At 36.2% G+C, this 14,105-nt stretch overlaps 1 protein-coding gene across 1 annotated transcript; it reads right to left on the reverse strand.

Annotated features, from left to right (window-relative positions):
* Positions 1–10,742: 10,742 nt before the first annotated feature.
* Positions 10,743–12,284, reverse strand: LOC104211932 (uncharacterized). Its single transcript, XM_009761073.2, has 5 exons — positions 11,862–12,284; positions 11,679–11,810; positions 11,055–11,585; positions 10,881–10,949; positions 10,743–10,799 (listed from the first exon to the last, which is right to left on the reverse strand). Exons 1-5 carry the CDS (start codon positions 12,282–12,284, stop codon positions 10,743–10,745), a joined length of 1,212 nt encoding a protein of 403 aa, XP_009759375.2.
* Positions 12,285–14,105: the final 1,821 nt, after the last annotated feature.

Raw genomic sequence — 14,105 nt, forward strand, 5'->3', positions numbered from 1 at the left:
CCCGAATTACGTATTATGTGATTAGTGTTGAGGTGACATACATGATGGGTGATAGGTGTGTGGGCGTGCACCATTTAAGTTGTGAATTCGTTATTCCCGTGGTAATGTGTAATTACCTGATCTTATCTGAAACCATGAAATCTCTACGTACTAAAGTAATTGAGCTGTTAATCATGCTAGAGATCATGTTTAGGCTATATGTTGGTACTGTTAGGACGCATAGTGGTCGTTTCTTGCTATTGACTAATTGATTTTATTGAAATTTTGTACTCAGTCATATTTATTTATTACATATCATATCTCAGTCTCTGTTGTTATTTATTAATACATCATATCATCATTTTTGGGATAGTTTCATGACATTGTGAGTCAGTGAGAGAGAGACTGTAGAGATGGATGACTGGGTGAGGTCGAGGGCCTAATTGTGAAGGTATTGTTACTATAGCATGTGAGTTGTCCGTGCGGATCCAGATATTGATGCTATAGCACGTGAGTTGTCCGTGCGAATCCATATATTGATATTTTGGCACGTGAGTTGTCCGCACTGCACATGAGTTTTCCGTGCGGATTATAGCAATTGGGTTGTAAGAACCTCTCCGAAGTCTGTACAGTCTAGTGAGTGCAGTTGCTAGCAGTTATTATGATTGGGCTAGATCTGCCCTAACCAGTACTGAGTGACTGAGTGTGCCGAGTGATTAAGCATGATGAGTGAAAAGTATGAGACAGAGGGATTGAGTACTTTGAGAGTGTGAGTACATGAGTTCATTGCTGAGATGACTGCATTTTACATACGTACTTGAGATACATGTATAGATATGCATTTCCTTTTGCTACCTGATTTTAGGTAACATTCATGATTTTACCTGTATATCGACATGCAGGCATAGAGATGTATTTTCCTCATGCTATCTGAAAATGAAACATCTTACGTATTGTTAAAAGGTTTTTGGGTAAAATTACAGTTTTCAAACTTACTCACATTTTCGAAGATTTCGGTTAAGGTTTTGGATTTTCACTGATAAGCGAAACTATTTTCGAGAGCTATGAATAAGCTGAGCATTTTAACTCAGAATTACTTCTTTTATTACTTGCTTTATGTTTTTATGAACTGTTGTTGACAATTGGTGTTGGATCCGACCTTTGTTCCATTTCGTCACTACTTTCAACCTAATGTTAGGTTTGTTAATTATTGAGTACATGAGGTCGGTTGTACTCATACTACACTTCTGCACCTTACGTGCAGATGTTGATTGATGATGTTGCTGTGTTCGACAGGAGCTGGACTTGAAGACGTACCTGCTTTCCAGTTGTAACTGCCTCTTGTTTATGGTAGCCTTAGATTCATAAAACTTCGCTTATGTACTTTTCAAACAGTGTCTTTTTTTCATACCAGCTTTGCAAATTCTATTCTTAGAAGTTCATGATTTGTACTACCAGTCCTTGGAAAATGTATAAGATTCAGATAATCTTTTTTGCTTAATTGTCTTATTAATTATTATTGAAATTGGATAGTTATTAGTTGGCAGCTGGTTGGGTTGAATGCCATCACGACTAGTGTATTTTGGATCGTGACAGGCTAATGTGTAATATGAAGACAAGACATGTCTGAAAATTAATACTAATAGTATTTTTAAAAGTAATAAAATTATATGGCTAACATGTATTATTTATGTGTAGGGTTTAAGAGGTATGTCCTAAAACTAATAGGATTATATGGTTAGCGTGTAGTATTTCGGTTATGTCCTTCATTATAAGTTATTATATTTAATATTATTAGGATATTTTAGTTATCCAACATTGTATTCATGCTTTTATAATAATATAGATATAGATAGATATTGGTATAGATATAGATATAAATAGATAGATATAGATATAGATAGATAGATAAGCAATAGTTATTCAATTCTCCATTGCCAATTTTCTTTATTTAAGTGAAGCGCATTCAATTCAACGAAGCTGTATAGCAGATGGATTTCTTAAATTAAGCTAATGCAAATATTTCAACAAGTACTAGAATAATCGTAACATAAAAGAGAATCATCCCCAAAAGTTAAAACTAAATTCAGATAACAATTTGATAGTTGAAAAGAACAAGAAAGAAGATTCAGAGTTCAAAATGATCAGCTAAATTACCACGAGGCGCGAGAAGGGGTGGCAAACAGCGGGTCAGGTCAGATACGAGTAATTCAAAACGGATAAATTATTCTATCCGAATTATATGTAATGCGGATAACAAATGGATTAATCGGCGGATAATATAGATACCGATATTATTCATGGTTTATTGAATAAGATCACTTTAGGGAGAATTCATAGTCTCCCAAACTTGAGGAACATCCAATATGAGTCTTTACAAATATAAAAGTTAAACACATTAGTTATTCATTTTCTAACTGAATAATATGGTTCATGATAGAAACTAGGGGTCCACCAAACTGTATAGAGAATTGGTTATCTGTTATGAACCAACCATAACCCAATGTCACCCAAGTAACTATTGGGCTGAGAAGAGCTTTTGGACCGAGAACAAGTAATAGGGCCAAGTTAATTTGGGATCCAGATTGAGTATTTGATGCAAAGGCGCTTCTACTAACAAAGGGACTGGTTGGTTATTTTGGGGGTATGCGTATTGTTGAAGAAAAAATGTGTGTTACTCTCAACCCATTTCTCTGAGTCAAACCTTCTCATCTCCCATTCTTATCTCTAATCCTTAGTTACTTCTATATTCCAGCATTTCTCATTTTAATTCAGTAGTTTGAGTGTTGAATTTTTATCCGAATCTGTAATTGAGTTTTAGTTCATATTAATATAGTAAGAAGTTTGTCTATTTGTAGATACCCAATTTTTTCTTCGTATTTTTAAAATGTATATATATATATATATATATATATATATATATATATATATATATATATATATATATATATATATATATATATATATATACTTTCAAAATAGTGTATTTGCATCATCATTTAGTTTATAAATCTATACAAATTTTTCATAATTTTCCAAAATTTGTAAAGGCTCTAAACTAATTTCCTTCTACATTTTATTATATAACTATCTAGTAATTATTCTTTAAATTATTTTGGGATGACTTAATCATTCAAACTTATTATTTACACCAACATGTATATTTTATAATATCTTACTTCATTTTGTTTATAATTGCATTTGTATTTTTAGGCTAATTGCACATTTTTGCAATAATAGCCTACATTCATGTATAATTATATTATTTAAGCCAAAATAGTATTTTTTTTTTTTTGTATTTTTATAATGTTGAGTTATTATTGTCAATCATTTTAGTGCATAAATAATATTTTTATTTATTTATCAAGCATTTTTTTATAAATTGTTTTGATTAATTTTTGGTATTTAAATAACAACCCAATTTTTAAATCAATTTCGGACCAAATGAATGGCCCAAACACTCAAATACCTAGCCCAATTACCCCAGCCCAAAGCAAAACGACCTATGATTAACACCCGATCGCGACCCGCTTTTAAACGACCCGCCCCATCTAATTTTTATCTCAGTCGTTGATCTCTCAAGGTCAACGGCCATCGTCCCTTCCCTCCTTTTTAATTAACCTAACCCAGAAACCTTACCCCATTTCATAGAGACCGTCATTGATATTCTCTCTGTCACTCCTCTCTTCTTCAACCAAACCCTAATGCCCCCCCCCCCCCAAAAAAAACCTTCTGCTAATCCCACTGAATATGGGATTCTATTGTTATTTCTTGTCATATCCGACCCACTTATGGTACTGGGTGTTCTCCTATGGTATTACCTAAGTGCTTGCCTAAACATGGCAAGAAAATATCTTCCGAAATCAAGCCAAAATTGGTTCAGATTCCCTGATTTTGAGTATTATTCTGTCTATATTAGTCCTATGCTACTGTGAGTCTGATTATTTGTTTATATTCTATTGATTTTTACTTTTCCTAAAAACTAGGGTTTACAGATCTCTTAAATTGATTTTCAGATCGACTGGTATATTTATTTTCCTTGTTTGTTGCTTAATTTACTATGTTTACTAGTTAGTTCAATCACTAAATTTCCCACTAAAAGACTAAGGCTTTTACTCTGTGTTCATTTATTCTCTTGTTCTATTTGGCTCTTGGCCAGCTAAAAGCCAAGGCCACCGAATTTCCTACTTTCTGAACTTCTTTGGGTGTGAGCACTGCCCTGGATTTTTTGAAATCCTTGGGAACTTGACGCATATGGGATTCTGGGTAATATTGTTGTTCTTTTATTGTTTGTTGAGCAATAACTGGTTAGTTCTCAACCTTCCCAATATTTATTCCATTATATTCTAATGAGCATACCTATGTTCTCTAAAATTGCATGACTTGATGTAATTCCTCGACTTCCTTCATGCATAATTCTGCCTATTGCATGAACTTCTCCAACATTGTCTCACACCTAAACTGTTGGTCCTAAAAATGTATTTGTATTTAACTTAGGCAATTTAGACTGTTTAAAGCATGTTAGACTTAATGTATTGAAAATTTGAGTGTTTGCATTGGTTGTATGGCCTAATCTTGTTTCCTGCCTGATTATGAATTTCTATAGTAATTAATTTATGTCATTTGTACGCCCTAATCTGTTAAAACCTTCACTCTAGTTGTAATTTACTCCTATGACTATGTTTGTCACCTAGTATGTTCTTACCCTACCAATTCTATACCCTTAATAGCTAATTATCTTAGATTAATCTTTCCTGACTTGTCTTCCCCTGTAATATGTGATTCTATCTGCCTTGCCGGTATAGGTTGTGTTGTTTAAGCCCTCTATTTAGTATAATTTGATCATTTAGGTTTTGAACTTGTTGCATTAGTAATGATTGATTGTCTTACGATCCTAATGCTCCTTGCCTATTAACTTTGTATCCCCATAAGCTTCAGGCTCCTAGCTTCTTATTAATATGTAACCCTGCCATAATATGTTAAGTGGAAACTTGCAGCATTAGCTTGTTCTCTTGAATTCATGCACTCTCTATGTTGACATGTTCATTATGTGACCACTTTGTATTGTTTGCAAATGCACTTTTCCAAACTTTATTACTTTACTACTATTTTCATTGGTTGTTTCCCTATTATGAGTCTCTTATTCTTGGCCAGCTGAAAGCCAAGGCTCCCTAAAAGCTTCCCTATTAACTTCCCTAGTGTTAGCACTGCTCGGGGTCTACTTTGAGGCCCTTGTAAACTCTGACATACTAGAGCCTAAGGTTCTTTGGCCACCTTTCCTTATTACTCAATTATGTCCCTCTCTATTGCTACTGAATAGGACAATTAGCTTGTGTAAATGATTATCTCCTGGATCTTTTGATCACTATGGCGTTAAGGATAATCCAAGTTCTCATGTGGTTTCTGAGCTATGTTGAAATCTGTGTGGAGATGAAATTGAAGGCCTGGATGGGCTGGGTACCTTGGGTCCTATCTTAGGCCCACTGTAGTTATTTATACCATTATATAATCATTCATTATTGGTCCTGTAATAATTCTGTAATAACAATTGGAGTATTGTTAAAAATTGGTAAAATGGGTCTATTCTAAAGCTTGCATGAAAGGGTAGAAATCCTGCCTATAGGATCTGAGTATTTAATTTGCTCAACATGCTCTGTTTCTATGTGTTTCGTTAGATAACATGCCTACAGGACATAAATAATCTCACATGTGCACATGTTCTACTTTCACATTATTACCTGTCTGCTATACTGCAACACGGTAATTATTCGTTCAAATTTCTTCATGTTATATATCATGCCTATAAGATTACATTGAGTCATAATATTTGCTCTTTACAATATTCATGTAGATATCAATGGGGATATAATCAAAATTAGCTGATATTACTGTTATTGTTCGCCTAGAAAGCATCCTTATAGGAATGAAAGGATAAAAACCAGCTTCAATTTCCAATTCTTAGATATCTTGCCTATAGGACTCTGTTGCTCGCCTAGAAAGTATGTTGATAGAAACAAACGCTGGTAATTTGAACTATCAAACTACTTCACTACCCTATTTCGCGAACAAAATTAGAAAGCATGCCTGTAGGATTTGTAATGCTTGCGATGTATTAAGTAGTTAACCTAAGAAGAAACACTGCCTGCATACTTAAAATTCAGAATCAGATAGAATCCCTGACTTTAGGATCTAAAGACTCTATTTCGCCTTAATTTTAGAATTGTCTATTGCCTCACTACGAACATGTCGGCGTGCATTTGTTGTCTACATGTGGAGGCTAACTTGAGCCATTTACTGCCCTTATGTGTAGTCCTACATGTTGTGAATGTCTCTTAAATTTATCATTTTGAGCAACCTGAGTAAAGTCTAGAACCATCCAAAATAGAGGTCCAAAGCCTCCTAGGCCATAGGCATGGGATGGAAAGTGCACGCATAAGGCATGATTTGGAAACAATTAGTGCGCTCTCGGTAACAAACTTAAAGATAGTAATCGGGTAGCAGGAGATGATAGTATGTGCCCACTGAATAATATGAGTAACACCCCATCTCGAGGGAGTTAAGGCTAAAAGACTTAGGACCCCCCATTTTATCTCTGAATCAAGTATTTGTATTTATTCAAAGTTTTTTAATATTAAACTGCCTAAACTTCTTATTTTCTCTCTGTTTATCTGACTAATTCATATAATTCAAGTTCGGTCGGGACCCACTATTTTGGACCTCGAAGAGTGCCTAACACCTTCTCTTCGAGGTAATTTGAGCCCTTACCCAATCTTTGGTGATGCAAATTAGTTAAACCAGACTTATTTGCAAATAGGTGCCCAAATGCACCTTAAACCCGTTAGGTGGTGACTCTCTCTTTTAACACCTCTTTAAAAGAGTTATCACATGTCGAAACCCGATTTCGCGAGAAAAAGGGGCGCGACAGCATGGCGACTCTGCTAGGGATATTTTTAGACTCTTACCATAATGAATTTGATTTGTATGAATTAGTCTTCTCTGATAAATGTGTATTTTATTATTTTTGTTGTTACATGAATATCCCCGCTCCCGTTTCCCTTTTTTTAAGCAAATATTCCACTAGGCAGGCTGCCTAGTGCCTAATATATAAATAAAATCCCAAAGAGGGTTCAAAACATACAATATGTCCAAAACTGACTAATAGTTGCATGAAGCTAACAGCTACTAATACTAATAAAAGACAAAATGCTAAAGGACTAGCTATTACATCATATAATGCTGACATAGTCCTGTCAGTGTATGTGAATACAATTGGCAATGGAAAATACCAAGTAGCAGCTATCAAGCTCTCACCAGGCGCCAGAGTATGCATTCCAAAGACCAAATTGAATTCCAAACCAATACACCAAAAGATTAAACTCAACAAAAACTTCCTATCTTCATTCATGATCCAATGATGTTTATGGGAGTATCAACTGTTTTCTCCTCAAGAATACCTTGTCTACTGCATTATCAGCTCCAGAATGAGTGTGCGAACACACTGATACCACTGAGCAATGACAATACAGTATACTAAGTATGATAGACCAAATCAGATGTAGGAAAAGATGCAGAAATCTTGAGTGTGCACTCCATGGTACAGTTGCAGCTTCATGCATGTGTAAAATGATCCTAGTTGTTACCATTGCTGTCCAGAATTACCTCCTTAGCATAGATAGCACAAAAAAGCTACACAATACTAACAACAAAAGAATCATGAAACTAGTTGTGCAATGCGCAGGCCTACTGTTCATGCCATACACATTCTGCAGAGTAGCATCCATTAAGACAACTTCCTATATATGCAATGGACCATTAGTGACTCCACTAGGCTTCCAAGATTGTTGCAAGAGAAATTTACAAGTCCTTGGGATGTCCAGAACCTCGAACAATAGGATCCAAAATAAGGCTGTGCAAAGCACAACACTACTGTTCATCAGATTTTTTATATTGTGCCTATTTGTAAAAAAATTCCAATTCCACCACATAACCATAGAGTATCCTAAAATTTAGTATGATAACATACTAATACCACTGAGTAACACCCTCTAGTTATACAGTAGAGAACAAAATAATTCAAACTTGTACACAAACCTTGTCTTCCTTTTGGATTTATACAGTGTAGAGGACTAATATGTGAACTTAGAGAATTAACTACCATAACCTGTAAGTAGAACATTCTGAACACAACTAAATAACCCCCAGATTGAGCATGATGCAATGCTAATACCACTGAGAAGTTATTCAACACTGTCCAGACACACTTAGTATGAGGTTCATGTAGTTCTAAAGATATTGTGTTTATCAGTCTAGCGCTTTCCTCTTGGCAATCCTAACTCTAAGGTTAGGAATCTGAGCTTTGTCCATATTGATTAGTACTTTTCCTTCAGATGGCAACTCCTAGAATGAGTGAAATGTGATTGTACCTGCAAAAGAGAAAACAAGGTTAGCTAAAAATTCTGCCACTTCGTTGCCCTCCCTTAGGACATGTTGAAACAACACATTATATGTGTTCTTTATCTCCTTGATCCTTCTCACTTCTGCCCCTATACATCATGGTGTCTCCCATTCATTGTCAATGATCTTCCTCATCACTAAAGAATCAGTCTCCATGATCAAAGGGTGAAACTGTCTCTCTACACAGTAAACCAAACCTTCAACAATTTCCATTTGCCTCTGCCACAATATTAGCTGCCTCCCCTATCTCCCTTGCCTTTGCAAATACCAAGTTGCCACTATGATCTCTAACACAGAAGCCATAAGAACTAGGACCTGGATTCCCCCTTGATGCTCCATCAATATTACATTTGAACCATCCCTCATATGGACAATGCCATATGACTCTCTTAGTGACTACAACTGGTTTGTAGTGTTCAAAGAACTTAATCATCTCTGGCCATAAAAGTGGAATCCCAGAAAGCTAAGGATACCTCACCTTTTCCAAATAGTACAATGTCTTGTTTACTTCATGAATGACCCTACTACAAGACATTGTCCCCCCATATTTGATTGTATTCCTTCTCTTCCAAAGCTCTCATAGAATCAGTGCTGGAGCTTCCTGAAATAATGGTCTAAGCTTTGGACAACATTTTGCATTCCACCATTCCCTTATAACCTGATGTACATGTACCATGTTAATCACCAATCCTGCAGCCTGACTGAAGGTCTTCTATACCTTATTTGCAGTATTACTTGTTAAGAACAAATGTTGGAAAGAGTCTTCTTATGGTGGCAAGCAACACCAGCACTTAGAAACCACCATGTAACCCTCTCTCCTCCATAAATCATCAGTAGGTAACTTCCCTTTCCAAACTCTCCATAAGAAGAAGGAGATTTTGAAAGGTAATCCTTTGGTCCACAACTTTGCAAATTCAGGATTACTTGGTTCTCTATGTATCAAAATCCTCCATGCACTACTCACAGTAAACTTACCTGAAGGTGTAGGCATCCACCTTAGAGTGTCCCAGTAGTTATCATCATTAGCAAATTGAACTTCTTGTCTAATATGATCTGCAATCTCCTGTGGGAATGTTTGATCTAGTAGTACATCATACCATTGATCTTCATCTCGCAGCTCAGCAACCTCTTGCAAGTCTTCATTTATAAGGAAGTCTGGAGGCAATACATAATATAAAGCTCTCAAGTCAGTCCAATTCTCATGCCATACATTAGTAGATACCCTATTCATTTCCCATAAGATTTCATGCTCCGCCTCATCTCTTGCCTCTAACATTTTCCTCCAAACATGTGAGCCTCTCCTAAACTGAACCACAGTAGGTAATTCTTTCTTACAATACTTATTCCACATGAAGTTTGACCATAAGGATTTAGAATTTCTAAATCTCCACCAAATCTTTGCAAATAGTGCCTTTGAGACATCAAACAATGATCTAAAACCTATCCCCCCCCCTCCTCCTTGAGAAGACATAAATTTTTCCACTTTGTCCAATGTCTACTTCTCTCTTCTTCCTTATTGCTACAGAAAAATCTCGCAAATATTTTATGGAGATATACTATGGCATTGTCAGGTGGATCAAGGACTGACAGTATGTGTGTAGGTATACTTTGAAGCACACTTGAGATCAATGTGGCCTTACCTCCATAAGATAGTAATTTCCCTTTCCATGAGTATAGCTTTGCCTTTACCTTCTGGATCAGGTCATTATAGTAGTCATTCCTTCTTCTTGTATAGATAATTGGACATCCAAGGTAAGTAAATGGGAAGTTACCTTTAGAGAAAACAGTGATATCTACTGCATTGACCAAATTTCCGCAAACTTTGAGTGCATATAGTACGAACTCTTTGCCTTATTGATCATCTGCCCAGAAGTTGTCTCATAAAAAGCCAAAACATCTACTATCTTCTAAAGGGAGTAAGGATTAGCAGATGCAAAGATAATAGTATCATCTACATAAGCTAGATGATTCAATGGATCAAACCATTTTGGCATACCAAAACCTCTAAACTGCCTACCCTCAAACAACTTATTCAATGACCTTGATAAAACCTCTGCTGAGAGAATAAACAAAGCTGGTGATAGAGGGTCACCTTGCTTCACACCCCTTGTTGAGTGAAAAAATCCATAAGCTTCTCCATTAACCATAACAGAATACCAATTGTTAACAATGAGATTCCAAACCATGTTTATAAAGCATTCTGCAAACCCTATTCTCCTCAATACATGCATCAAATATTTCCAAGACACCCTATCATATGTCTTAACCATATATAATTTGATCACCACATTGGCTGGATTACCTCTCAATCATATATCAGTAACAATCTCTTGAGTCAATAAAATATTCTCAAAGATATTCCTTCCCTTGACAAAACCAGATTAATTTTTTGAAATCAAAGAAGGCAGTATCTTTTCTAGTCTATCATGCACCACCCTTAAGAATACCTTGTTAATAAAATTACTCAAGCTGATAGGTCTAAGGTCAGAGAATGTTTGAACTTGAGGCTTTTTAGGCTACAAAACAAGGTTAGTATATGTTACTGATTTAGGCAATGGACTGCCCTCCAAAAACACAACTAACAATGTGTGAATATCTTTCCCCACAATATCCCAGCATACTTGAAAGAACAAACCTGAGTAACCATCTGGACCACTTGCACTTTCACTACTCAGTGCAAAGACAACAGCCTTTATCTTCTCCATAGTAGGCAATCTACATAATTCCAGGTTATGCTCCCTTGTCACCATTGTAGGTACATTGTTTAACAAATCAAAGCTTGTAGGATCCCCCTCCTTAGTGAATTGCTTCTGGAAAAAATCCACTACAGCCTCAGATAACTTGTCTTGGTCTTCAATGCATGAGCCTTCACTATTCTGGATCCTTTTTAATTGTAACTTTTGCCTCTTCCCATTGACACAATTATGGAAGAACCTTGTATTTCTATCTCCTTCTTCAAACCAAGTCATACCTGCCTTTTGTTTCCAATATTGCTCCTCAATGCTCAAGTACTTCTTCAACTCAGCTTGAGCTTGTTGAAGTACTATTCTATTCTCTAATGAAGTATCGTCTTCAAAAAGCATCTCCTTAATCCTTACCACATCCTCCCTGATAGCCAGTTGCTTGAAGATATCCCTATAGGTTAATTTACTCTATTTTGAAAGAGCAATCTTAACCCTCTTCAATTTTTACTTGAACATCAAGAAAGGGTCCCCTATAAAGTCAGTCATCTAATTCTGCTTCACCACATCTAAGAAAGTTTCATGTTTTGCCCAGAAGTTCAAGAACTTTAATGGTTTAACAAATTTCTTAGCTTCCTTTCCACAGCTCATCAAAAGTGGTGCATGATCAGATCCTGTTCTAATGAGGTGCTCAACCTATACTGTAGGAAACAAGGATTGAAAGGGTATGTTCACAAGGATTCTGACAAGTCTTTTAAAGATACACTCTTCATTTGGCCTCCCATTCCACCATGTGAAAGGGCTACCCTTGTAGCCAAGATCAAACAATCCACAAGAGTTGACACAGAATGCAAAATATTCATACTCTGAAGGGTACACTGGTAGGCCACCTATCTTCTCTTCCTCTCCCAACACTACATTGAAATCACTCCCTATTAGCCATGGCAGCTCCATATCACTAGCCAAATAGTATAGATTGTCCCATAATTCCAACCTCTCTAATGCACAGCACTTAGCATATACAAATGTCATCATAATGTATTTACCAAGATCCTGATGATACACTCTGATGGTCATTTGTTGCTCAGTGTCGATCAAGAGATCCCATTCCACAACAGAATCAAAAAATAACCAAATTTTGCCATTTACATTAGAGATTGCAGCTTCCATACCTAATCTTCTTCTATATTTGTCAAGAAATTTCTTCTTCTATAAAGGCTCCATGAGTGCTACAATGAAAAAACCATGTTCCTTTTGCATATTGATCACTCTCTAAAAGGCCTATTGAGTTTTAACATACCTTATATTCCATATGAGTGTTTTAATCATCATCTTGAAGCTCCAGAGGCTGCCCTTCTAGGAAAGATTCCTGTAGGTTGTAATGGCTCTTTAAGTTGATTTTTCTTTCCTTTCTTTCCACTTCTATTAGCTGTTGTAGGAGATACATCCCCTTCTCTCATCACGCCTTTAAAATTCTCTACTGTAGACTCATCATCTTCTTCCTCTTCAAATTGTTGTTGCTGCTCCACCAAAGAATTCTGAATGTCTAAGGGCAACCCCTAATATGTAATAAGGTCATGTAGTATCTGATTAGGTGATTTCAATGGCATATTAACTTTGATCTGTAAGGGGGATCCAGTTCCAGATGAACATGTCATTGGTAATGCTTCACTTTCTCCCGAAGCTATGGCTTGTTCACCTAGTTCATAGGGTGTAAATGCTGCTTCATAATGGTAAGAATTTCTAACCATATCTCCTAGCTTCTCCTGCATCATTTTTAATTGAAGCTCATACACAGAACTCAGATTAGGGTTTACTGTAGCAAAACTAGTAGAAACTGCATGTGTTACTATTCCATTGAGATCAGACCCCTTCCTATTGTCTGTTTGTTGATTTTGGCACACTGTATCCTTTACAAAATCCTTAGGAACATTCCCAACATATTCCTTCTTCAATGCATAAACTGGAACCCCATCTACATAGGCCAAAATCTCCCCAGGAAAATCTGATTCTACTGTTCCATTGACCTGATCTTTGGCTAATGGTGCAATGTGAGAAGACCTTTATTTTCCTGCATCTATATGTTTACCATGATCCCCTCCAGCTGAGACATTGAGCCAATCCTCCATTGATGTCCCTCTATGATCAACCCTAGCTGTGGAACTGCTAGGTTTACTGTAGCATCATCTAATTTGACAGTTTTTTGTAGGTGCATATTGTCTCTATTTTCCTTTCCTCCAGTTGTGATTTTTGATCCCATTCTAGCTTTCATTACCTCTACCTCATCACTCCATAACACCTATCTTGAACTAACTTCATTCCCATCCTCCAATTGCCCAGCATCATCATATGTTTGGGATGGAATTTCTTGACATGACTGATTAGTAATTACATTACATTGTCTTAATTCCTCCTTATTTGTCCCAAACCTCCTATGCATCCAATCAATAGTATTTTCCTTTTTAGTATCAACATCGATCCTGGAGTTAATAGGAATAGGAGAATTCGATACAAGAGCTTTCATTAATGAAGATTGAACTCCTCCTGAAATAGGATTCAACTTATCCTTTTGTAGTACTACATCCCCTTCCTTATTTGCCTTTTCCACAGCTTCCTTTTTTACTCTTCTCGCGTAAAATTCTTCCTTATTTAAGGTGGAAGTTCCACCTTCTTTACCAGACAGCTTCCTTGAGTCACCTCCCCTAGTCCCATTAGGAGTAGGATTAGGAGATTGATCTCTTTCTTTCTTCTTATTTTTCTGTTGTTGCACCTTGCTGGTTCCCTTACCTCCTTGATCTTTTCTTTCATTCTTGTCCTTACCATCTACATTGCCATCCATAATTGTCAAAATTGGTTGAGCTTCTTTCTCCACTTCTAAAGCTTCAAATTTGTTCTTGGACATCACTGCCTCATCCTTAAGTTTTCCTTTCCCATTATTGTCTTCTTTTTCCTTTGGCTCCTCAATAATATGATCCCTCTTGTCCCTTTGAT

Source organism: Nicotiana sylvestris, chromosome 2 (genome assembly GCF_000393655.2).
Source record: "Nicotiana sylvestris chromosome 2, ASM39365v2, whole genome shotgun sequence".
Taxonomy (NCBI): domain Eukaryota; kingdom Viridiplantae; phylum Streptophyta; class Magnoliopsida; order Solanales; family Solanaceae; genus Nicotiana; species Nicotiana sylvestris.